This window comes from Zootoca vivipara, chromosome 12 (assembly GCF_963506605.1).
Source record: "Zootoca vivipara chromosome 12, rZooViv1.1, whole genome shotgun sequence".
Taxonomy (NCBI): Eukaryota; Metazoa; Chordata; class Lepidosauria; order Squamata; family Lacertidae; genus Zootoca; species Zootoca vivipara.
The window spans coordinates 5,147,210-5,173,216 of NC_083287.1; the positions used below are offsets into that span (position 1 = coordinate 5,147,210).

Genomic DNA, 26,007 nt, shown 5'->3' on the forward strand with positions numbered 1-26,007 from the left:
TCACGCTCGGCTGGGGGTGGCGGGGGGGGCGAGCCTGACGGCGAGGAGGACGCAAGCGCAAAGGGACGTCCCCCCCCGCGCTTTTATGCCTGCGCTCCTTGTCACCGTCGTCGTTGCTATGCATTTGTTTATATTCCGCCTCCCCCCACCCCCACCCCGACGACTTACAGATAACAAATACAGTAATAACAGCTTAACGACGGAGAGGGGGGGGGGAAACAAACATTAAGACAGCAATTAAACATTGATACAATTAAAACCATATAGTCTGTATCTGTTTCTAGATACAATATAGATATAGTATGCACACACAAATCTAAAACGATATTGGTGTCTATTTATAAGACTGCCCTTCCGACTCTTTGTGACCCCATGGACCAGAGCACGCCAGGCACGCCAGGCAGTGGAGCCTCCAGCAGTTTGGTCAGGCTCATGTTCGTAGCTTCGAGAACACTGTCCAACCATCTCGTCCTCTGCAAGACAGACCCAAAAAAGAAAATAACAGAACACCACTAGTCATTACATACAGCTCCCAAGTTAAAACAGTACAACGCATCATCAGAGATCTACAGCCTCTCCTGGACAATGACAGCTCCCTTTCTCAAGCTCTGGGAGGAAGACCTTTCATTGCCTACAGACAGCCACCCAATCTTAAACAACTCCTCACCCACAATAATACAACCACCAGACTTAACATGGACACTGGTACCAGAGCCTGCAATAAACCCAGATGCCAACTTTGCTGCCACATACACCCGGACAACATCATTACTGGCCCCAGCAACATCCAACATGCCATCTCAGGACTATTTAATTGCTCATCTTCTAACATTGTGTATGCCATCAAATGCCAACAGTGCCCTTCAGCTCTCTATATTGGACAAACAGGCCAAACCCTACGCCAAAGGATAAATGGACATAAATCTGACATCAGGAACCACAAGACAGAGAAACCAGTAGGAGAACACTTCAATCTCCCAGGACATTCTATACAAGATCTCAAAGCAGCTGTTTTATTACAGAGAAATTTCAGGAACAGACTAGAAAGAGAAGTTGCTGAATTGGAAATCATTACCAAGCTTAAAACCATGGAAGCACCTGGGATGAATAGAGACATCGGATTCTTATCTCATTATGCATGATCAAGCTTTCTTTAGCACCTCAGCCCTTGCTTCCCCCCCCCCCCCAGGACTAATTGCAGCCATCAGCAGCCATTAACAGCCATCTACAGGTTTACCACTCCCATCAGCCCATCACCCATTCCCACCCACCCCCACCACCCTCTGTATATATATAGGGTCTGACACTTCTGTTTCTAGTGTATCTGAAGCAGTGTGCATGCACACGAAAGCTCATACCAAAATATAAACTTAGTTGGTCTTTAAGGTGCTACTGAAGGAATTTTTTTATTTCATCTCGTCCTCTGTCGTCCCCTTCTCCTAGTGCCCTCAATCTTTCCCAACATCAGGGTCTTTTCCAGGGAGTCTTCTCTTCTCATGAGGTGGCCCAAAGTATTGGAGCCTCAGCTTCAGGATCTGTCCTTCCAGTCAGCACTCAGGCTGATTTCCTTCAGAATGGATAGGTTTGATCTTCTTGCAGTCCATGGGACTCTCAAGAGTCTCCTCCAGCACCATAATTCAAAAGCATCCATTATTCGGCGATCAGCCTTCTTTATGGTCCAGCTCTCACTTCCATACATCACTACTGGGAAAACCATAGCTTTAACTATACGGACCTTTGTCGGCAAGGTGATGTCTCTTCTTTTTAAGATGCTGTCTAGGTTTGTCATTGCTTTTCTCCCAAGAAGCAGGCGTATTTTAATTTCGTGGCTGCTGTCACCATCTGCAGTGATCATGGAACCCAAGAAAGTAAAATCTCTCACTGCCTCCATTTCTTCCCCTTCTATTTGCCAGGAGGTGATGGGACCAGTGGCCATGATCTTGGGGGTTTTTTGATGTTGAGCTTCAGACCATATTTTGCGCTCTCCTCTTATATGTAGAATTATATGTATATCTACCCTATATGTAGAAATGAACAAATCAGTGATATTTTAGGTAGCAGGCGGGCCCATTACAAAGGTAGCAGGCGGGCACAAAACACTGTTGCTGTATATAGGGTTCGTTTTATTTGTTTTTTATCTTATACTTTGGAAATGTACATCCAATTTGTTTTCCTTTATTTTGGGGGGCGGGGGGGGGCAAGAGAGCTATGCCTCTGTGCATAGCTAAGCCGCATGCAAATAGGCCCTCCGACCCAACCAGCTCCAGCTCCCCTTCACCTCCAGCGGAGGGACGCAGGAAGGCGGCGGCAGATACGAGAGCCGGAACCATGTTTCCCGCGGAACGTTGGGCGCCGGCCGCGGTTGCGGGCGGGGCCGGTGGACGACGCCCGTCGCGAGGCAGCGGCGGATCTTCCTGCGGCGGCCTCGCAGGAGCCCCGCCCCCCGGAAGGTCTCCCGCGGGTCCTCCGCCGGCTGCCGCCATGTACCGGCAAGGCTTCCGGCCCCCCACGCCCCCTGGCTCCGGCTTCCGCGGTCCTCACCCGGGAGGTGGCGGCGGCCCTCCCTTCCCGGGCTCCCCTCAGGGCTACGGGAGCCCCCGGCACACGTCCCCCTACGGGCACCGCGCGCGGCCCTACGACTTCGGGGGGCCCTCGCCGCGCCGGCCCTGCAGCGCCAGCCCCGGCGGCGGCGGCTACGCTCCCTACGGCGGAGGCGGCAGGTCCCCCGGGGGGGCCTTCCAGCAGCACCAGCAGCAGCAGCAGCCTTTCAAGCAGCAGCACTCCGGGGGCTTCCGGAGATATAGCCAGGTAGGGAAGCGGGGCGGGGCGGAGAAGGTCCAGCCAGCCGGGTCCCATCCCATGGATGTGGGGGGTTGGACTGGATGACCCTGGGGAACCCTTTCCAACTCTTCCATTGAAATAATAGAACTGTAGAGTTGGAAAGGGGTCCCGATTTACGTACAGTATAAGCTAAATAAGCTATAGCTTATGGGGCCTTACTCTCTTGCCCCCCCCCAAAAAAAATTTCACTATGAATATACTTAGTTACAGGTAGGTAGCCGTGTTGGTCTGAAGTAGTCGAAACAAAAAATAAAAAATTCCTTCCAGTAGCACCTTAGAGACCAACTAAGTTTGTCATGAACATGAGTTTGACCAAACTGCGGGAGGCAGTGCAAGACAGGAGTGCCTGGCGTGCTATGGTCCATGGGGTCACGAAGAGTCGGACACGACTAAACGACTAAACAACAACAACTAAGTTTGTCATAGGTATTTTTGTTGTTGTTGTTTGTTTCGAATACTTCTTCTTAGTTGTATTTCAGTTCAACAATTACTTTGATAAAATACATATTTTGTTATGCGCAAATCGCTTTAGATAACTATTATGTCCATAAATTACCATATAGTATACAATGGACCCTCCAGTTTTGTACTGCTCTGGTTACATAACTTTCAGGTTACGAACGTGGCAAACTTTTGCTGCATGTGCAGAAGCGCTCTGCGCGTCACACACGTGTGCAGAAGCGGCACCTCTAGTTACATTTCTTGGGGAGTGCTCACAGACCCCTGGTATGAATTCAATTCATATCTGGAGGGTCCACTGTATATTCAACACAAAAAACAGCAACAATTTGTTGTTGACAAAGGACAGCTGGACATATAAAGGGCCCTATTACCTTCAGTAGCTTAGGGCCTCATCAAACCTAAATCCGGCCCTGCCGAGGGTCATCTAGTCCAACCCCCTGCCATGCAGGAAAATCTCAGCTGAAGCATCCATGACCAATGGCACTCACCCAACCTCTTCTTAAATACCTCCAGGGAAGGAGAGTCCGCCACCTCCCGAGGGAGACGATTTTGCACATTGGTGACAAATCATCTGCAGCCTGGTTACTAGAGAGGAGAAACTGAATGCAATACAATTATCTGGCAAGCTGCTCAATTTCAAAGTTTAGTGTTGTTTTCTAAATGCAAGTAAAATAAATGTGTGGAATTTGATCACTCTCTTGGTGGCTATCCTGTGGCCCTCCAGATGTGGAGTACAGCTCCTATCATTCCTGGGAGTTTGAGGTCCAACCACACTCCCGTGCTGAGACATCAGAAAGTTTTCAGATATAAACAGAAAAATTTCCAGTTAAAGATTTTCTGAAAAACACATGTCACTGGCCGTTGCAGGTCCAGGTTGCCACAAAAGTCTTGGAGGCAAGTGTTAACTCTTTACACCAATTAGCAAAGAGCCAAGTAAGAAAAATCATTTTATTAGACCAACTAATAAATGCAAATTTTAAATTTTTAAGAAATACTAAATTGGTTTGAAATCATAAACCCAGTGGTGCTTAGTAATATATTAACAAAACAAAAATGAACTCATAAGTAGGAGCTGCAATAATTGGATTAAAACATGTGCTTATTTTCCAAACCAGCCCAATTAAGACACTGTTAATTTAGCAAGACTGGGAAGAAAATTGTTGAACTGGTGAAAGTTCATTGTTTGAAAATTAAGTACTCCTAGTTTAAAATGGGAACTGTAGCTTCTGAGACTAAACAGCTATATTCCACTGATTTATATGTTGCTGATGACACAACAGTTATTGGGCTTATCCAGGAGGAGGATGAATCTGCATATAGGCGGAAAGTAGACCATCTTGTTTCGTGGTGCACCAGAAATAATTTGGTACTAAATACCCAAAAGACAGTTGAAATGGTAATTGATTTCAGAAGGCACTCTTCTGTCCTGCCGCCAATTTCCATCCTTGGTAACAAGGTTGTAGTAGTAGAGTCCTTTAAGTTCCTGGGCTCTATAATTTCTCAAAACTTAAATTGGTCAAGCAACATCAATAGTATTATTAAAAAGGTCCACCAGAGGTTGTATTTTCTGCGTCAACTAAGGAAATTTAAATTGCCCCAGGAAGTGTTGATCCAATTTTACAGAAGCATCATTGAAACTGTTCTCTGTAATTCTATTACTGCTTGGTATGGTACAGCCTCCAAGACAGATAAGAAAAGGCTCCAACGAGCTGTAAGAATTGCAGAAAGGGGAATTGGTGCTAGCTTGCCTACAATAGAGTCAATCTATGCTACCAGAGTTAAGAAGAGAGCAGAGAGAATTGCAGCAGATCCTTTACATCCCTGTCATTATCTGCTAGATTTACTCCCATCTGGATGTTGCTACAGGTCTTCATATACAAAATCCGCCAGGCACAGGAACAGTTTTTTCCCTTGTGCCATTAAATTGTTAAATTTGTAGATGTGTAGCTGAAGGGGAAGTCAATTATGGGTGGGTTTCTTTGCTTATTTGTATTGTGAGTGGAACAGTGTGTGTATTTACATTGCAATGTAGCCGTAACAAATTCCAAGTATGTTGGAAAATGTACTTGGTCAATAAAAAATTATTATTATTATTAAGAACGTAATCCACTCCATGTAGGTGTGGTTCATAGAATCTAAAATGGATACTTACCGTATATTCCGGCATATAAGACGACTGGGCGTATAAGACGACCCCCAACTTTTCCAGTTAAAATATAGAGTTTGCGATATACTCGCCGTATAAGAAATACGACCCGGCATATAAGACTCCTGACTTTTGAGAAGATTTTCCTGGGTTAAAAAGTAGTCTTATACACAGGAATATACAGTATGTTGTGAGCTTTCCAGCTAGAATGTCTCTAACTTGTATTGTATAATACAGTCGTACCTTGGAAGTCAAACGGAATCAGTTCCGGAAGTCCGTTCGACTTCCAAAACGTTCAGAAACCAAAGCATGGCTTCTGATTGGCTGCAGGAAGCTCCTGCACCTGAGAGAGCCTATGAATGGGTCTTTCCAAACCTGAATTACACAAATGTTGCAATCAAAGCCCAGTTGGCTGCTTGCTACCATTCCCATAAATTGTATCCAACAGGCTGTTTACAAGGCACAGCATTTCCTCCACCACACAGGGATTTATCAGCCTTCCCTCCCACTGCAGCCTCTTGTGCCTCCATAGGAATCAGGGTATCCTTGAAGCAATATGAGATTGTCACAAGCTGCACCTGGAAATGGAAATCTGAGAAATGCCACGGCACTGAAAACCCTTGAGTATCTTTGAAAACGAGCCAATTTGTTTGGAACATTAAAAGATGCAGCTGTTTATAACCTTCTGTACTTGCTTTAATACAGACCTACTATTGGACCTTCTGTAGTCACAGAATTTTCACTATATTATGCTCTAAGACAAACAAAATACAAATTACCACAGCACCTTAAAACATCTGTTTACATGGACAGCTTCTGATTAATCTATACAAAATAAACTTGTTTTAAAAGAAAAACAACGACAGTAACTTGTAGAATTTAGCTGGTCTTGAACACCTTCTAAAAGCTTGGCATCTAATGAGACTATTTACTCCTTTTCCTCATGGCTTTTCTCTCAAAGGGATCACCCAGGACATCTACCCCATTGGGAACACCACATGGCAGAGAGAAAAGAGGGTCTAATGATGATGTGGAAAACTATTACAAACCTTCAATGCTTGAAGACCCCTGGGCTGGCCTAGAGCCCATATCCGTTACGGATGTTAACCAGCAATACAGCAGTGAGCAAACTACATACACTGGCAAAAAGGGGAGGTATTTCAGTTAACATTTCTGCAAGTGGGAAAACGAAACAACTGTGAGAAAACTGGGACAACCTTCATACGTAAGATGGCAAGTAATAAAGAACTTAAAAAATGCTTTTATTTGAACTGACCATATGGCAGTAGGACATCCACCTATGAAGAACAAAATATTCTTTAGTCACCAGCAAATCAGTCTGTGTCAGTTTCTTATATTCATCTCTTCCATGCCAGATTATACAGTATTAACCTGAGAAAGCGGTATATTTTAGGTTTGAACATTTTAGTTTTAAAATAAAGTAAATGTTTTGTAAAACTCACAAATGCTTTACTACTTTTTGTTAAGTCGTACTAGAGGTAATACTATTGAAATGTCTTGCAGCCTGTAAATACATGTAGCTTATAGAAGCTATTATACAATATCTGCTAAAATTGTTCAACATTAGAATTGCCAATCTTGCAACCTTTTCTGTTCAGAAAGTCATCTTTACCTATATATTTTCGTATTTGAAAAATTCTATTTGGGAACAAAACTTTACTAATTTGTAACAAAAGACCACCTTATAAAAATCCATGTTGAACCTGCATACAAAAATTACCTCATTTAAATAAGCCACTAAGTAGAACTGGGTAAACCTAGGGGCAACAAAGATTTGTGCGCCTGATAAATACACTGCTTCTGTCAGTTTTTCAAATGTCAGCTTTTGTTAGGGTTTTTATTTAGGAGTACAAGATGACTGGGCTTTGCGAGTTTGGTTTTTGCTCTACATTTCAAAAGCAGATTAATAGAGAATGAAATAAGTTAGTGCAAAATCTTTAACTTACTTGAGTCTGATAATTTTTGGAAACCTCACAATACATTTTCTGCTACTTGGCTTTGTAGACCCTTGAGTAACTGGACTTGCTTCAGTTTTTAAAAATGCAGCTTTTCATGACTTTATTTCTGTAGTGTCCATGGTGGATTTATTCGCCACCTGTGGTTATAACTTATGGACTACTTATTTTATATTACTGCTGCTATACCAGCAAGAATGGAAAGTATAAACATTCACATTTTCCCAGTTTAAACCTAATGGAGAAATTAAATATTTTGATAAGGAAAGGAAATCTAGCAATGAGTTGGTTATGCGTATAATTTAGAGGTGCATTCAGACAACACTTTTTTTAGCTCACCCACAAATAGATTTACTTCAAAAAAGGATTTAGAGGTTTGTGTACAGAGCTGTTGCCTAATGTCCAATGCCTATGATGCAGCTTTCTCTGTGTAGCAGGCTAAATTGTGAACTTCAAAAGCTACAGGGGGTACCTATGTATGTAAAAGTTTATCATGTTTAGTACTTTTTGGAAATCAAATACAGTATATTCCTGCGTATAAGACTACTTTTTAACCCAGGAAAATCTTCTCAAAAGTCAGGGGTCGTCTTATACGCCGGGTCGTATTTCTTATACAGTGAGTATATCCCAAACTCTATATTTTAACTGGAAAAGTTGGGGGTCGTCTTATACGCCCAGTCGTCTTATACGCCGGAATATACGGTAACCAACTGTTTTGGATTTCTATAATACAAAATCTTTGCAAAGGGTATGGATTTGATTTGATTTTTATTTTTTTTAATAAAAATGCTGTTGAAATCGAAGCATCAGTTCTACATTGTTTTTGAGACAAGTCTTTTCACAATAAACACATCCATTTCCCAGTATGATTACTCATGAGTCACTTGCATTTGCTAGTTACAGATAGGTAGCCGCCGTGTTGGTCTGACATAGTCGGAACAAAATAAAAAAATTCCTTCCAGCAGCACCTTAGAGACCAACTAACTTTGTCATTGGTATGAGCTTTCGTGTGCATGCACACTTCTTCAGTGTGCATTTGCTAGTCATTGAAACCAGATTACTCTTCTGAAATCTGAGTAAGCAATTAGCACTGCCAAGAACCTGCATCAACCACATATAATCTTAAACTACTAAAGCTTGTGTTTATATGCAATATAAGGCTGTGGAAATTGCCGACAAGCAGCTCATCACATGGGAGATGTAACATTTGAACAGTATCTATGTTACTGGTGGATTTTAAGTGCTCTAATGAACCTGCAGCCCCCTTCTACTTGTTTAGCCAATTCATGTGAGTAATCTCTCCTTTTAAGCCAAATTATTCCTAAATAAACTGAATTTAATACAACTGTATTATTTGATAGCCAATTAAAAATGGTTTACAAATGAGTTTAATGCAAGGTAACTTGATTTACAGGAAATAACTAATGCAAATGTTGTTTAGTCGTGTCCGACCCTTCATGACCCCATGGACCAGAGCATGCCAGGCACTCCTGTCTTCCACTGCCTCCCGCAGTTTGGTCAGACTCATGTTTGTAGCTTCGAGACACTGTCCAACCATCTCGTCCTCTGTCATCCCCTTCTCCTAGTGCCCTCAATCTTTCCCAACATCAGGGTCTTTTCCAGGGAGTTCTCTTCTCATGAGGTGGCCAAAGTATTGGAGCCTCAGCTTCACGATCTGTCCCTACAGTGAGCACTCAGGGCTAATGCAAATAGTAGGTGCTATATGGTAGTGTGGTTAGCAGCAACCACACTATTGAATAAGGTATGGCTTAAACACTGTTGGGTTATTAAACTAACCCATTTCCAGTGTCTCATAGAAATGTAGATTTGGAAGTCCAACCTCCTGCAATGCAGAAATCTCAATTAGATCATACATGGCACATGGCCATTCAACCTCTGCTTAAAATCCTCCAAGGGAAGAGAATCCACCAGCTACCATCCACAAGAAGAGAATTAGGGTGGAAAGCCTAAGGTAAACTGAGGGTGTGTGGAGGCTAAATTATAAGCAATCACATTATGAAGATGTTCAACATGTTTACTGTTTACATCAAGGGTTGTAAACAACCCCCTTTTTGCCCAGAGGCTTGCATTCAATTTCGGCCAGTCCTTGAGGGACTGCATGCCAACAACTTCTGTGACTACACACACACACACACAGGTCCCCTTCTTGAACTAATCCATGCAGATCAGCTGAGAAGGGAAGATTTATCACCAATCTGATGACAAAAGAATTGCTGGGCAGTCCCTGCAACTTTAAACAATCTCCACCAATCACAGTGCTGTCTCTACTTAAAAGCAAGCTTTTGCCAGCTCTAGAAGGGGGTGAGGTGGCAAAAGCGGAGGTTTTTGTACAGAATATTTATCCCCAAATATTTATCCATAAGTGTAATTAAGCAATAGACTTTTTTCCCCTAGGCATAATCCCTTTTAGCCTAGCAATAAGGAGGCAGGATGGAGGGTCCCCTAGTGTCCTTAAGGAACAAAGAATGTGGGAGAAGAAACATTGGAAAGAGAAAAAATCACTGCATCCTTTTCAACTTGCGTTGAGACACAGGTAAAAGGTAATAAGTAAATACATACTACTGCCCCGTTGACATTGCCACACAGCAGATTAAACTGACAAAAGTGGTGGGGAGATTCATTAATCACCAAGAGCTGAAGGCAGGCCAAAAGCTTTTACTCTAGTAGTGTTACATACATTAGAAGTTTATTTTTATATTTCATTTATTTATTGGATTTATATACCACCCTTCATCATAAGATCTCAGGGCGGTTCACAGATTAAAATAGATGATAAAAACAAGTAAATAATTTAAAAGAAAACAGCAAACCAAAGTTTGTGGGGTTGTATTTGCAGATAAACTCTTATACCCGTCTGCAATAAAACTGGTCCCATTGTGGTGCTGTTATTTGTAGCTCAATGTGAAGTTCCAGGCTGATAAGACATGGTTCAGGTAGCTTAAAATACACCTTAGAAATGTGCATGGCTTGATTGAAGAATGCACATAACTAAAGCCTTATGTCAATTTGTTCTCAGTGTAAGGTTTTCATTCTGTTCACAGAATGACCGACATTCCCTCACAGGAAGATCCAGCCATAAACTGGGAATGCAAGCCTGTCTCTCATTACTGAATAACGGAGAAAAGGCTAAAATGTTTAAATTCTATTTACAAATTAGATACCCTTGGTATACATGTTAACACCTAAGCGCTACATTTTTTTTAAAAAACCTATAGAACTTGCAATAGTTAAACCTCATTTCCTTACAGTTGTGTATGTTTAATCCTTTACTTGCTTTCATTTAATTTCTAAGCACTGACCAAAAGTGCCCACTTTCAAAATGGTTCCAAACTGTATGTTGACAGTATTTGTTCAAGTGATTTAGTGCCCTGTCCATCAGAGGCAATTTTCATAAGCGCCTATGGAGCCAAGCGTTTTGGCAGCTACCACCAGCCTATGCAAATATTGCTACAAGAAATCCGGCCTTTAAGTTAAGGGTATAACTTTTTTCCCCCATTCAGCTTTCTAGACCTACTGCATTGAGATACCTATGAAACTCTCATCCAGAATAGATACATATATATATATATATATATAGCCTAACTAATTCAGGCATTAGCATTTTCAGCAAACATTCTTAATTTTGCTACGCTACCTTTTCCTATGTAACTCTTTCCCCCTTGGGTCAATAACTGAAATCAGACTTAAAAAATAGGAGTATCTATGGGTTGTTGACATTACTTCTGTCAAGCCTTATTGCTAATTTATAAAAATCTAGTGTGGAACATATAATCTTAAGCATATGTCATTTATGTGTTTCCCAAATCTCCCAAGTCTGTACTTCTTATATTTAGGCTATGGTTTTTAATAGCGAAGAATCTGAATTCAACCAGTCCTCAAAATTATATTTAAAATGCTCCCTAGTACGTAATTTGTTACACAGAGGAAAGGCTCCTTCCAGATGCCAATGGATGTCTTGAATACTTACCTTCTGCACAGAGAAAGATGGCTTCCTTGTATTGAAAGCTTTGCCATTTGCTTTTGCTAGCAAGTGTGCTATAGAGTGCCAATTTCACTTACCTTCTCTTAAGGTTTAGAAAATTGAAGAACACTGAAAAAGGCAGTTGACTAGGTAGTTCTACCACCCTCGTAGGTTAATCTATAAAGCTTTCCTTGTATGAAATTGTATTTGGCTTATTCCTGAAGACATATTTGTATGTCAGAACTGAAATCCCCAAAGCACCTCTCTCTAGATCAGGGTTTCCCAAACTTGGGTCTCCAACTGTTTTTGGACTACATTCCCACTGATCCTGCTAGCTAGGGATGATGGGAGTTGTAGTCTGACAACAGTTGGGAGACCAAGTTTGGGAAACCCTGCTCTAGATTTTGTTTCCTTAATGAAGCATATTCCATCAGCTTTATGGGATATTCAAAAGAACATGCCATCATCAAGAAGTCATTGAACCCTTGACTTGGAGAGGCTGGCCTTTGTCCATGTTTGCAGGATTTTGGGAACATCAGAACAGTTTGATTCAAACATGTATTTATAATAGGGTGGGGGAACCTATATCATTCCAAATGTTGAACTCCAATTCCCGTTAGCTCAAGCCATTATGGCTTGTGGTTACAGATGATGGAAGTTGTAGTCCAGCAATATCCACAAGTCCAAATATTACCCAAGTTTGAAAACTGCCTATATAGATTTCCCCTTTGGCTCTGTAGCATTAAGTGGGATGGACAACATGTTCTAGGGAGCTTAAAAAGCCATGTGTTCTGCCTAGACTGGAGCCCCTTCTTTCTTCCACAAGCCCAAAGGAAAGTATTGTCCAAGGCAGGAAGCCATTTGGAATGGGCTCCAATGCAGTGCCAGAAATTACAATCAGAAAATGAAATCCAGAGAACTGGATCTGAGCCAATCTTTATTTTCCTAGTTTGTGCATGAATGGAAACTGGGAAGAGGTAGAATACAAACTAATTAAAAGTTTCAGCATAGTGCTATTGCTGATTTTTCTCACTTTTGAGCAGGGCTTTACTAAACTGATTTATTGAGGAAGATGTGTTCCAAACCCAGCATCTTCTATATGAAATGCGTCAACACAAGCTGTTAAGCTTAAGTATTTTCTTCCAGTTTAGCTGCTTTTATTTTCAGTCAGGATTCTCTAAACGATGCTGCAGATGAGCAATGTCATATTTACAGGGGAGTTCCAACAAATTTGACACCCTACAATGCAATATTCACTTAAGTCAAGAATTTGAAGCAGACAGTGTTAGGTTTGCTTCTAAAAGATTCAAGTCACAGCGGACAAGACTACATTTGTAATTTTGTTCATAGAAACATTACATATTTAGAAAATAGCTACATGTGCACTAACTTATCAACTGGATAATCAGTTGGGAACTGTTTTTCCAATATGGTCATTTAAAAACATTTCAGTACACAGAAAGCCTAGCCAGTCTCCTGGCCGAGTCTCATTCTCACAGAACAATTTTATATTGCTGGAAATCATCATCTTTGGAGCCAGAGTGGTACTTCCTTGGAACCATATTTTGTTTTTAGACTGAACATGTGATGAAATTTCAAAACAGATTCAAATCAAGTAGCAAGTTAGTGTAATAGTTTAATACAGAATTGGTTGGCACAGTCCCAGTTTTCATAAGTCTTAACTGCCTATTAAGTTCATTGCATTAAATGCTGGTTATGTAACTTTGGTTACATTCTGCAGCAAATTATGTGGAAAAAAGCAGGTGTCAGTTTTCCAACACAAAACTACTTATTGTCAATTTGATATAACAATATGCTATTCTGTTGTTTTTTTAATAAAGACTATTTTGAATAAAACAGGACACTAACTTTTATTTGGTAAAGGGATTAGAATAAGAGCTCTTACAGAAAATGGAAGGAAACCTACCTTTCTTCATTACTGTCCATACATTCTCATTTTTCTTCACTTAATTCATTAAGGGGATAGTTGTAATTTGGGAAAATGAAAGTTTTTCTAATTTGACTTTTCTAACTGCTTGTAAGAATCCTATAAAGAATGCAATCTATTCCCCTTGTCCATAATTTACTCTGAATGTAGTGTAAATATTAAATATTTGTATCAAACTACAAATTACCTTCCAAAAGCCTTTTGAATTTAATGAAATGTTCTTCAGACCTTAAGCTTACATTGTTAAGGCACTTACCATTCAAGTAAAACAGTTTTTATACAAACGCTGGGAAGATGGACAGGATATTTTACTGGACGAATGACTTTGAAAGTAAATCAAATCAATGCCCAAATATGTATAAAACTGTTATATCAAGAAAGACTGTGTTTTATTGTCTGAAATGAGCACAAAGAACTCCTTCCACAGATAACACTGAAAGCAGTGCAAAGACTGACAGTGATTTTTTGACTAAAAGGTAGTTTTGTAAAAAGAAATACCAAATAAATCAGTGCCCTGCTTTGATTGTTGTAAATTTTTTACATAAAAGTTGGTCCAAACTTACAAAAAAAAGCACAAGTGTGTGCATAGTTCAGATTTGACAATGTGCCATAAAAAGCTGATGTCCCTAAATTTAGCATCGACTTAACTGCCAAAATATAAAATTTATAGCTAGAATTTGCAAAGATGTACAATCAATTATCTGGTTCTCAGAACAGCATGAATTGTAAGCAATTTCTTATTGTATGCAAGACCCTTTTCCACATAAAAATAAAGCTGTTGAATTAACATTATTCAAGTCTATTGGATTGCTGCTTTGAAATCACAGCTACGAAGTCTTTCCAGGTAAAAACGATGTGCCTGAGGGAAAAAGAAAGAAACAGATGCTCAATATGGCAAACCTCTGCCTCGTCCTCTGACACCTGATGTGCTAATGTGTCCCCTGTATCCTTGTGAATATCCAGGTCCTTGGGCAGGAGAAGTCCACGTTTGTCCATGCATGTGGCTAACACTGCCAGGGGGTTCTTGTAAATTACTTCCATAGCTATAGTTCTGTGTCTTTGAGGACAAGGAATGAGTACTTTCAGACCCTGTGCATGTGTCACCACTGTTACCCAGAACTGTGATGGGACCATGGCTATATTCAAATCTATGGTCCTTATCACCACTAAATAGCATGGGACCAGTGTTGAGGTAAATGTCTCCATAACCAGTTACTGAGCTATGAAATGGTTCTGAAAAGGCAGGAGGTGGAGGAGCACCACTAGAGTGAGATGAAGCACTACTGTAGGTCTCCAAGGGTTGAACATCTGAATTTCCAATGAAGTTTCCCCTTTCTAGTGTCCCAGATGATCCACTTCCTATTCCATCGCTACTGCTGTAATGAGCAGAGGAGAATGTAGATGACCCAAAATTATCCTTATAATCTGGACCTGCTACAAAAGAGTCTCTTGATTGGAAATCCATACTAGATGTTGCTGGTTTCTCCGTTGTTTGAGCCTGATGGTGAGCAAGCAGCTGTAGAAGAGCTGCTTTCACTCCAGCATGAGGATCCATCCCTGAAGAGCTACTAACTGAAGACAGGTTTTGGTTCGCTGTCCGATAATCAAGATCTTCTTCAGTGACAGGTGGTGGTTCTGGTGGCTCAGGGGGGCGCTGGTCTGGGGGCAAGATGCGAGGTCGTTCCTCTGGCGTCTGGGGTCTCATCTCAGGTTGCCTGACCAAGTCCTCTTGTCCTAAATGGATTTTTAAAGAATGCAGAATGAGATCTGTAACCATGTATTGGTTCATCAAACAACAAATTAAGAGTAAGTCTTAAGTTTGATCACAGAAAGACATACATTTCCTACAGCATGTCACTCGGAGGCTGGAGAATTCTGTCATGCTGCAGTCACATTAAAATCAGTGGAACTTAAGTTAAAGCCTCATTGATTCCATTGGAAATAAAGTATTACTTTGGAGCAAAGTAAGTCACCTTCTCAAACACTGGAGCAAGAAAATGAATACAACTTATGTAAGTAAGTAAGGGTTGGTTAGGTCTAGTCAAAGGAGACTATGGGATGTGGCGCTCATCTCACTTCAGGCTGAGGGAGCCAGTCTTCGTCCACAGACAGCTTTCTGGGTCATGTGGCCAGCATGACTAAACCGCTTCTGGTGCAACGGAATACTGTGACAGAAGCCAGAGTGCATGGAAACACTGTTTACCTCCCTGCCACAGCAGTACCTATTTATCTAGCGACCTTCTGATCAGCAAGCCCAAGAGGCTCAGTGGTTTAGACCAAACTGCCACCCACGTCCCATAAGCACATCTAATGAGTGAATATGAAACATCACTATAAGACTTTGCTCTATTTTAATATACTCTCAATATTTGTATGCCTTGCTATTCATGTGGCAGTGAATTTTGACTACACTGACTGGAACAGAACCAACTACACCCAGGCTAGTATCAAAAGATCTTTGCAGGCCAAAGGATTGTCAGGACATGTTTTGCTCAAATGAGCCACAGCCCCCATGCTGCATGCCAAACCATTTTTGAAAGTGAGGAGGGAATAAGCCCCTATGGCATACTGCAAAGTAAAACAAAAAACAAAAAAACCCCACTGTAAGAGTACAACTCCCTGGATTCCAGCCTCCATTTGTAAATACATTGCCAGGTCACAATTTTATGCTGTTATACTGCAATAATGAGCTTCTACAAGGGCCTATGTCAGACCATTTTCATTATAGAATACTGTACTATTTACCCACTTTTGACAGGAGTAGCAACAGAAAACACACATAACAAGTAAAGACATTCTACAGCCAATACTAGAGGGTCCTACCTGCATGTGCATATAATGATTTGATAAGATGGGGATAAATGGATACGGGAGATTCTGCATCTTCCCAGGTGCCACCAGACGCAGGCGTACTTGGTTCTGGAGGTTGCCTGGGATGTAATAGCATTTCATTTCCTGATCCATTCTCCTTTTCTTCTAAGAGGTTTTCTTTTTGCTTCACTTGCTGAGTCTTTAGTAGCTGAGATAGCAAAACTGTGAACGCACTCTGCACGGCTGCTTGAGTGACCTCAGTGTCAACTTTTGCTTGGGTCGGTTGAGTTGGCTGCGCAGAAGGCAAAGAGGCTGCAGTTTGTTTTAAAGGCTCCTGGTCCGGTGAGAGAGGCAGTGGGGGCTGCTGCTGTTGCTGTTGTTGTTGTTGTTGCTGCTGCTGCTGCTGCTCAGTCTGTTTTTCTCCTGCTTCCAAAATGCCAGCTGGAAGGTTTATTTTATTCAGCTGTTGCTCAGTCTCAGGATTCACCTTAATATTCAGCACTTGAGCAAATTGTGCCATGTTAATACTGGTTTTAGACTGAAGCAGGTTTAGGAGAATGGCCACTTCATTTTGATTTAGTGGCTGACCACTGCCTCCTTTCACTGAGAACAAAATAAAAACAGGTGTTTAATATGACCATAGGAAAGGACCAAAGCAGAATTAATTGACAAGGACTGTTCAGATGTTTACCTAAACCTTGGCTTAGAATATCGTAATGAGCATCCTACACACTCTAGGAAGAGAATGAAGGTTTCTGTTTTCCTTTTATATCCAAACTTACAGTAGTTGTTCTAAGTTTTCACTCTCTTCCTATTATACCTGAAGCCCATAAATCAGGTGTATATTTGCTTTCACCAGCACAGATGGGTTTTTCAACAAAAAAATTAAATGAATTTGTACATTACACTTGGGAAATGGTATTATCTCAGCGAAATGACCACATAATCTCAAAATAAATTTTGACATACAAAGGAAAACATGTTTGAATGGTTTTCCCTTACCATTTCCTAAACATTCCTAGTTGTCTGGTTGCAAAACCACACTTCCCTATCCTTGATGACCTTGCCGCATCTTGCCTGTCACGGAACATAAATGACGTGAGGGCAAGAAATCATGGAATAGCCCAAAAAGGCTATGGTGGGTGGCTGAATGTGCACACACAAACACATTTTCAAGACAAAAGCTAAAAAAATAACATGTTACCACTCAGTGACTATGCAGAGCCAACTGCCATTTTGTGTAAGCCCTCTTCTCTGCTAGAAGATAATATGCATATTCAGCACAATCTACACTCTGAGCCGGCATGGAGTAATGGTTAGTGTTGGATCATGACCTGTGAGACCAGGGTCCGAAACCCTACTCAGCCATGAAGCTCCCTTGGGCAAGTCAGCATCTCTTAGACTAAGCTACCTCACAGGGTTGTTGTGAGGATGAAATGAGGACCATGTACACAATCTTGAGCTCCTTGGAAGAAAAAGGTAGTGTCTAAATGCAATAAATACTGTATATTCCTGCGTATGACTACTTTTTAACCCAGGAAAATCTTCTCAAAAGTCGGGGGTTGTCTTATACGCCGGGTCGTATTTCTTATATGGTGAGTATATCCCGAACTCTATATTTTAACTGGAAAAGTTGGGGGTCGTCTTATACACCCAGTCGTCTTATACGCCGGAATATACGGTACATTAACTAAATAAATACTCCAATGGTAAAGAGGAGGGACAATAAATTCCTAAGGGATCAGCTCTCTGGTGTCTGGCACAAAAATACGTCAATTATTGTTCTCCTTTATGGGCTGCAACAATAAAAGGTAAGGCAAACAATCTTCCTTTCCTCTTGATTATTTTCAAGGCTGACTGGGCAAATCTGACAAAAGTGGGATCAGCAACCTGAGGCCCATGGGCCACAAGCGGCCCACGAGGGTTGTTTAAACGGCCCACAAGCCACCCCTGAACCAAGCCGCCCACTTGGCAAGCCCCCGCCCATTGTGCTAAACTGGCACAGCAGACGCGATCCGGCCCACGGAGCGATCTCCGCGAGAGTGAACTGGCCCAGGCGAGGTAAACCTTGCCAACCCCTGCATTAGATGCAGACATATTAAAGGTGTCTGGTGACAAGCAGCTTCTTTACAAAGGTGTCAGTTCCTGCAACATGTTCACATGAAGTCAATGGGACATTCCCACATTTGTCTTACAACAGAAATATACTAAGCTGAACGTGACTGCACATACACAGGTTGCCTGTAGAAAAACTGTTACAAAACCCTAAGTTGAATTTCATTGCCTCTGTGGATTTGTTTGGGAAACTGTACATGAATTTAAACAATACGAAATTACTGACCCAGTGCTATGTTAGAACTGCCTTGCATTTTCAGTTGAGAAGAGGTCTGCAGGCCTTGGGGTGTGTTGGCTCTGCTGTCATCCATTCCCAAGGACAAATCCTTCCTGGGAATTTTGGTTGCATCATCGGTCATGCCCATCTGCTTTTGCCTTCTGCGCTTCTTACTCCAAAGCTCATGGCAATCCTGCCATAAAGGAAGGCTGTAAAAAATAATAACCATCACTTCAGAAAGGATCATAACATCTGAGATTTAGTGATGAGTCAATAAGACCTCATAACTGAAACAAAAACATCCACGGGCTCTTGAACTTGCGGCCCTGCTTTGCAGTGTCCTTTATTTCTTAACAAAAAGCAGAAATACAACTGTTCAACACAGGATAATATTTGCTGTTAAGGAGCTTGGCAGCAATAAGATATTAGGTATGAATTTCACCACTCAATAGCTATGTAAGGTATCTTGGTGCCAAGCTCAGCTGACTTTTCTCATTTAGGCAAGTGTTTATGGTCATGTTCCTCATACATTGGATGTAGCCAAAATTATTTTAAGTTAACAAAAGCTGTGTGTCAGTGTACCTGTGTATTCTCTTTTCAAATTCGTTCTTTTCTCCATCATGTGTGCAGAAGAAGCACATTGGCTCAGTTCACATGTAACAGTAAGCCATAGTCTGAATCAACTATGGCTTTCCTTGTACATATGAAGCATAATCATGTCAACTGCTCAAATCAAGCTCTCTTCACTCTACCTCAACAGAAACTGAGAAACAAACCATAGAGCAACAGGCTTTGTGTTATACAAACAAACACTTATAGTTTATTTCTACAAGGACTAAGCCAAGAACAAACCTTGGCTTCAATAATTAACCTGCTTCTTCACAGGAAGTCATAGGGTCCGTCCCTCCCACCGCAGAATAAAATGCAGGATATAAACAAGTAAAACAGCAAACCAATAACTCTCCTTTCCCACAGACACATTTATAAGTCTGTAGAATATTAATTAGCAGATGGCCGGTTGAAGAGGAAAATTTTCGCCTGGCATCTAAAAATATATCATGAAGGAGTCAGGCAAACCTCCATGGGGAGAACATTCCACAAACAGGGAGCCACTACAGAAAAGGCCCATTCTCGTGTTGCCAGCCTCCAGACCCATAGCTGCCAAGTTTTCACTTTTCTCGCGAGGAAGCCTATTCAGCATAAGGGAAAATCCCTGTAAAAAAGGGATAACTTGGCAGCTATGCTCCAGACCTCACGTGGAGGCAGCACAAGAATAAGGGCCTCAGGTGATGAACACAGAGTCTAGGACGGTTGGTATGGGCAGAGGTGGTCCTTCAAGTATTGCAGTCTCAACGTATACAGGGGTTATGTTCTAGGGACAGTGCCTAAGGCCAAAATCACATATAGTCAAAACATACTCTCCCTGCACCTCCAAATGCTTGCCCAAAGTGTGTAAAATAGCAGGTGAGATTGCCACTATTCCCCCCCACACACACCGATACACACCCCTTTGTTTTATTTTGATTGGCCAAGAGTGTTAACGACTGAACTTGCACAAGTTAGATGCAGGTAAGTTGTGAGTCAACTATATACCAAAGCTATCCTCCTTACTTGTAGAGCCATTAAATGCTGAAAGTTTTATGAAGTTTAGAAGCATCATTCCAACAGTATACTCATAATGTATTTTATACACACACCCAGTTGCAGAAAAACTGAAAACATGTGCATCACAGGGCACCTGCTAGTAGAACTGACGTATTAAAATCTTGTTTCTGTAGCCAATGAACTCTTAGAGATGGGTACTTACTCTGGTGGAGGCATCTTTGAAGGGTCCACATCTCTCAGAAATTCACACTGAAGTGCCTGTTCAGCTGTGCAGCGCTTGCTGGGATCCAAAGCAAGCATGTAATCAAAGAGATCTAGTGCAGCTGCGGGAATACTGTCAAGAAGATGAATAAAGTGATGTAATTTCTCATCAGAGTTCAATTTTGTGTGTTTTCAACCACCTCTTCTAACTTACTGACTTGGTGAACTTAGTTTTATAATTGACTGTACCATGCTATAGACTTCAGAATTCAAGGCAATTTCCTTTGACAGCAAAGGCTTATAATTTATTTCCCATTTATAAGCTGCTTTTCAGTGGCAGTTCCCAGAGTTGCAGAAAAACAAAGAATGCAACTACAAAAATAGGATATTTCAAAGTTAACTGGGTTCAGAAGAACAAATTCAAAGCATCTTAGAAATTTAACAAACTTAGGCACAACTGCAATTTACAGCACATAAGGTATAAGCACATGAGCATATTTCATAAACATCAAAGCGGTTTACAAAAAGAATTCCTGTGTCTTCAACAGCATCAGGAGAGGCAGGTATTAAAACAGGTGTCACATTTCCAAACATGGAGATTGCACAGAAGTGGGACCTCTAGAAAAAATGGATAAGCCTTAGATAGCATGTGAGGGTTCTCATTATTGTTTTCACGATGTAAACTAGATGTAGGATTCTATGTGCTTGCCATACCTCACCTATATTTGCTGCGTCAGCATGGAAAAGTTGGATAGCCCTGCTGGCTTATCCATTCAGCTGACACACAGTAACTAAAAGAACAGTTCAAATTTGAAGCCAGCTGAATGGAAAACTCTTTCTATCTTTAATATCCTTGCTTTGGAAGTTACAGGGAGTTCCAAAGTAACTGAATAAAATGAAAATTTAAGAATCCTTTCATAAGTTTTAAAAGCATGCACATAATTTTTTAAAAAAATTCCCCTTGAGGAAAGGGGCACAAGTACCACCCCTCTGGCTAGAGTTAATGGCTATATAGAGCAGTGTTTCCCAACCAGTGTGCCTCCAGATGTTTTGGCACTACAACTCCCATCATTCCTGACCACTGGTCTTGCTAGCTAGGGATGATGGGAGTTGTAGTCCCAAAACATCTGGAGGCACACTGGTTGGGAAACACTGATATAGAGTGATGGATCTGCACAGGCACACACTCCATATACTGGAGGGTAGAAACCATGAAAAAGAACAGACCAGCATTAACGATATTATGAACTGTACCAATTGCAGGTCCATCAAGGGAATATTAAGAGCACAATTTTTATAGCTTGACAAAACAGAAGCCAATTTCTGACTCAACAAAATCAATGAAAGAAAAAAACCAAAATTAGCATCTCATTCCTTACAAAGCAAATTCTTCTCTTAGTCTTCTACGATACTGCTTCTTTGGTTTCATGGTGTTGAAATATGCCAGTTTTATCACATCAGGCCATACTGCAGGACAAGGACTTCCACATATGCGGCTGTATGAAAAACATTGAATGAATGCATGTAGATATTAAGGTTGAAAGGTACGAGTAAAAATACTGAATCAAAATGAGAATGTGATGACTATTTCCCTTAGCGTGGCACCATATAAACTTAAATAAAGCAACTGAAGAGAAATACAAAGATAATGAGCTTGGCTGATAAGAATATCCCATGACAAACGGACTATTTGGTTTTAAGCCTATTAAGGTGATGTGGAGAAGAGACTTGATGAAACTCAAAACATTGGTTATTATTAGCTTATGTTAACTGTACAGTCAAGTCATTCAAGTTGGAAACTGGTAAAATGGCAACTGGTTACTCAGTGAGTTTACATCAAGCTATTGCTTTTTAAAAGATAAACATATTTATCTACATATTTTCCCACTAGGCAAATCGGTGAGGTTTCGTTCAAGGGTATGCATGCTTAGGATCACAGTACAAGAAGAAATACTTAGACACAGCCATGCCCAATATATTTTGATGTAACAGAAGGTAAACACTATGAATCCTGCAAGCTGCATTTTTTTCCTTCATTTTACGACGAATGCTTAAGTTAATTTGGGGGAGCAAGGCGGATCTTTGCACCCCAATGGCGCATATGCTAAAGACGGCCCTAGACAAGCTATTTAAAGCTAGATAAAACAACAACAAAACATTATTTCATTTCTCACTTTTGGAACACGCTCTAGTGACATCTAGTGGCTCATTCTTTGGAGCACAGCTTTTATTTTATGAGTACTGTATCAAGAGGAAAAAGAAAATTGCCCTCTTACAGAGAGAGATCCATGTTCTTCCATATTTCATAGTATTAGAAGTCACGATTGAGACCTCCTCTGACTTGGAGACTCTAGGAAGGCCTAATGTAAGATGTTCTGTGGATAATAATTCATTCCACTATTCAAAATGCAGCAAAGGCTAATATGACTACTGCTGCCACCAACAAATAATTAATTAACTCAGAAGATGCCCGGGGGGGGGGGGGGGGGAGAGACATGAGAAGGAAAAATAAATGTTACTTCTTCCTAAGTATGCATCAGCCTGTGTAAGAAAAAAAAAGTCAGCCCTCCCTTCCTGTGAAAGGACTTCAGTTTCACTATTTTAAGCAACACCAAGCTGCACATTTCACTGTGGGCTTATGAGGGACTGTTGCAGACCCAACATTATAAATGACAACTGACCTTATCAGCTCCAGCTGAGCAAGTTCCTGATTTGCTTGAAATATTGGTTTTTTAGTAAAAAGTTCACCCAGGATGCATCTGGAGGAGAGGAGAAACAGACACAACATTTTCACCAATACCATTTTAACGACTTTGTGGTTACAAAATATTGTTTCTATTAAAAGCCTTACCCGCAGCTCCAGACATCAATGGCAGGTGTGTATCGCTCTTCTCCCAACAAAAGTTCAGGAGGACGGTACCATAAAGTGATAACTTTGTTGGTATATGGTCGACTGGAAAAGAAAACAAATTTGAATTTTCTCAAAAAAATGAATTACTATGAGTAACTCAAAATACTGGGGTGGGGGTGGGGAATAAAACATCTCACAGTTTTCCTGATCCCACTCAGAAGCAGAAAAAACCCCTAAAAAGCAACCCCTTTTAAAAGCATGCTCCCAACTCTCACAGAGGCAGTAGTCATCTATCTATATCTAAATATTCCACTTCAGGGCAGCATAGGGGGCTCACAGAATAGGTCCGCACAAAACATTCATAAGAACCAAGCTTGTTAAAAAGATTTAGCTGGAACCCTTCACTCAAACACTGTGAACACAGGATCATCCAATTGCATGAGCACCCCACCCCACCCTAAATCAGCCCTCCAGATGTTTTTGGCCTACAACTCCCATGGTCCCTAGCCCTAGCCAGTGGTCAGGGATGCTGGGAATTGTAGTCTCAAAACATCTGGAGGGCCGAGGTTGAGGAAGCCTGGTCTAAATGGTTTACAGCACAGGTGAGGCTTTACTACGGTCATGAAGTTAAGGCCACTGAACTAATAAAGGCACAGGCTTGAGAATCAGTAAACGGAATTATGGAGCAACTCTCTCCATTTAGATTAAATAGGAATAGATAATTTGCATTTTATTTTTCTCCTAAAGTGGTATTCTGAAAAGCTATATAAAAATGTTTTAAATAAGCCAATACTAACAATAAGTAACATAATTTGTGATGTAATTTAAATACGAGTGAAATTATAATATATATTCCAAACATAAGTATATCCATTTAAAAAGGTATACACAGCAAATCAGACCTAAACTAACAAACTGAGGTTTTGATAGACTATAAACTATAAAAAGCTTAAGATTTTCCCACATTAATCCAAATGATATAAAACCACATAAATAAGCAAAATGGGTTAAAGCCATGGAAGATAACTAAGGTTGCCATATTTTGAAGAGCAAAAAGAAAACATATTTGCCAACTTCTATTTTTAACTATGGTTCACTATTAGGACTCTACTCATGAAAAAGAGGACATATTCTGGAAAAAGAGGACACATGGCAACCCTATTTTTTCTGCTGCTTTTATTGCAGTACTTTTTGTAATGCTTCGCCTGGCTTTTGAAATTTGCTTATGAGGAATTTCTCAGAAGACTATCAAGAAGAACAGACATGTAGCTTTGGATTTAGTGTTAGACTTACCTCTCCTCAGAGCTATACAGCCGAGCAAGCCCAAAATCTGCAAGCTTGATCTGCCCTCTAGTGGAAAGAATAAAGATTTTACGTAAATTAAAGGGTGTGAGGAAATGAAATCAGAAAAAAATATAAATCCCTGCATGAAATAAGAATTCGTAGCAAATCTTAATGTTTATGAACGAAAACTTAATAGCGGTACCTACTTAAGTAAGTTGGTTAAGTAAGTAAGTTGGCTAAGTTGGTTAGTTTTCCATACAGTATTATGAATATTATGAAAGAACATTCATGTTATGACAGTAAGACCCTCGGTAAAGACCCTCAGATGGGCCTTTTTAAGTTTTACAACATGGTGGGTTGTTTATATACCACTTTCAAACTTGCATACTCAAAGTGGTAGACTGTATAGTTAAAACAATATATAATACAGATAAATGATGTAATATAAACAAAATATTACAGCACAACAGTACAGCAGTAATAGAGATAAACCCCAAGTAAGCCACCTTTACTCCCTTACCAATTGCAACAGCAACTCTCTGAGGTCTTATAAGCAGCGGATCCTGTTCCTGCCCCTTCCACCTCACATGGTGAGATTTATATTATTTTATGTATATACCTACTACTTAAGAGATGTTTTAAAAATTTGAGCTATAAAACTTTCCTAAATAAAAATAAACTTTGCATACACAGAAGACCCACTGACCTAGCTCTATGGCCATATCCCATTATGTGCAGAAATGGTGCTTTGTGTGAACAGAGAAGAACCTAGTTCCACTATTCTGCATTCAAATGCTTTAGATTGTGCACATGCACAAACATGCCTCTATTACTGTAGTGGACTGATAGTATGCCATTATGCACATATAGAGCATTCCACAAAAGGGGAGTCACTACAGAAAAGACCCATTCTCGTGTTGCCACTCTCTGGACCTCACGTGGAGGCAGCACGTGAAGAAGGGCCTTAGATTATGAACAAAGAGAGACGGTCTTTCAGGTATTGCGGTCCTAAGCCATTAAAGGCTTTATAGGTCAAAACCCACACTCTGAATTGAGCCTGGAAGCTAATTGGCAGCCAGTGCAGTCTGGTCCACATTTCTTGTTTCAACTGGTCTTGCAGATGCCTGCAGCTGGGAAGCCTGCACACATGGCCTCTTTTATTGACCATTCCAGGTTACACAACCACTGCCACAGCGTCGTTTCTCCTGGCAGATCAAGAGGAGCAGATGACTGCAAAGGTTGCAAGGTTCTAGCTGGGGCAATCAGAATAAGATCCACTATTTGACTGCTGATTCAGGACCCTAAACCATGTTTTATATAACTGACTTTTATTTTGTCCTGTGTATATCACAATGCTTTTTGTTGCTATGGCCGACGGCTGATGCAAATAAAGTTTCATTCATTCATTCAGGGCACCAAGGCAATATCACTATTTGTTCCCAGCAACCATTGTACATGGAACTAACTATATAGTTGAGGAAACAACTGTAAAACTCTTTGAATTAATCAACTTGAGGGAGTAAGGAACAGAAATATTGAAGCAACCACTGCATGTATAGCTTCACTGC

General features: G+C 40.8%; 2 protein-coding genes across 2 annotated transcripts in view; one reads left to right on the plus strand and one right to left on the minus strand.

The window, feature by feature from the left end:
* Nucleotides 1-2,443: 2,443 nt before the first annotated feature.
* MPLKIP (M-phase specific PLK1 interacting protein) lies at nucleotides 2,444-10,007 on the plus strand. Its single transcript, XM_035129941.2, has 2 exons — nucleotides 2,444-2,808; nucleotides 6,411-10,007. The coding sequence occupies exons 1-2, from the start codon at nucleotides 2,482-2,484 to the stop codon at nucleotides 6,615-6,617; spliced, it is 534 nt and encodes a 177-aa protein (XP_034985832.1). The 5' UTR covers nucleotides 2,444-2,481; the 3' UTR covers nucleotides 6,618-10,007.
* A 2,535-nt stretch (nucleotides 10,008-12,542) lies between these two features.
* The window catches only part of CDK13 (cyclin dependent kinase 13), a 38,064-nt gene continuing 24,599 nt past the window's right edge, over nucleotides 12,543-26,007 (minus strand). Inside the window, exons 7-14 of the mRNA XM_035129942.2 lie at nucleotides 24,449-24,505; nucleotides 23,156-23,257; nucleotides 22,986-23,063; nucleotides 21,684-21,800; nucleotides 20,306-20,437; nucleotides 18,508-18,707; nucleotides 16,179-16,769; nucleotides 12,543-15,089 (exon numbers count right to left, since the gene is read on the minus strand). Of these exons, the coding sequence (XP_034985833.2) occupies nucleotides 14,242-15,089; nucleotides 16,179-16,769; nucleotides 18,508-18,707; nucleotides 20,306-20,437; nucleotides 21,684-21,800; nucleotides 22,986-23,063; nucleotides 23,156-23,257; nucleotides 24,449-24,505 (2,125 nt within the window). The 3' untranslated portion in view covers nucleotides 12,543-14,241. The remainder of the gene's footprint in view (nucleotides 15,090-16,178; nucleotides 16,770-18,507; nucleotides 18,708-20,305; nucleotides 20,438-21,683; nucleotides 21,801-22,985; nucleotides 23,064-23,155; nucleotides 23,258-24,448; nucleotides 24,506-26,007) is intronic.

Bases quoted from the DNA above. Each gene is read 5' to 3' on its own strand.
- MPLKIP (XM_035129941.2), top strand. From the start codon at position 2,482: ATGTACCGGCAAGGCTTCCGGCCCCCCACGCCCCCTGGCTCCGGCTTC. The intron at 2,809-6,410 runs GTAGGGAAGCGG...TTTCTCTCAAAG, and splicing joins GCTTCCGGAGATATAGCCAG to GGATCACCCAGGACATCTAC.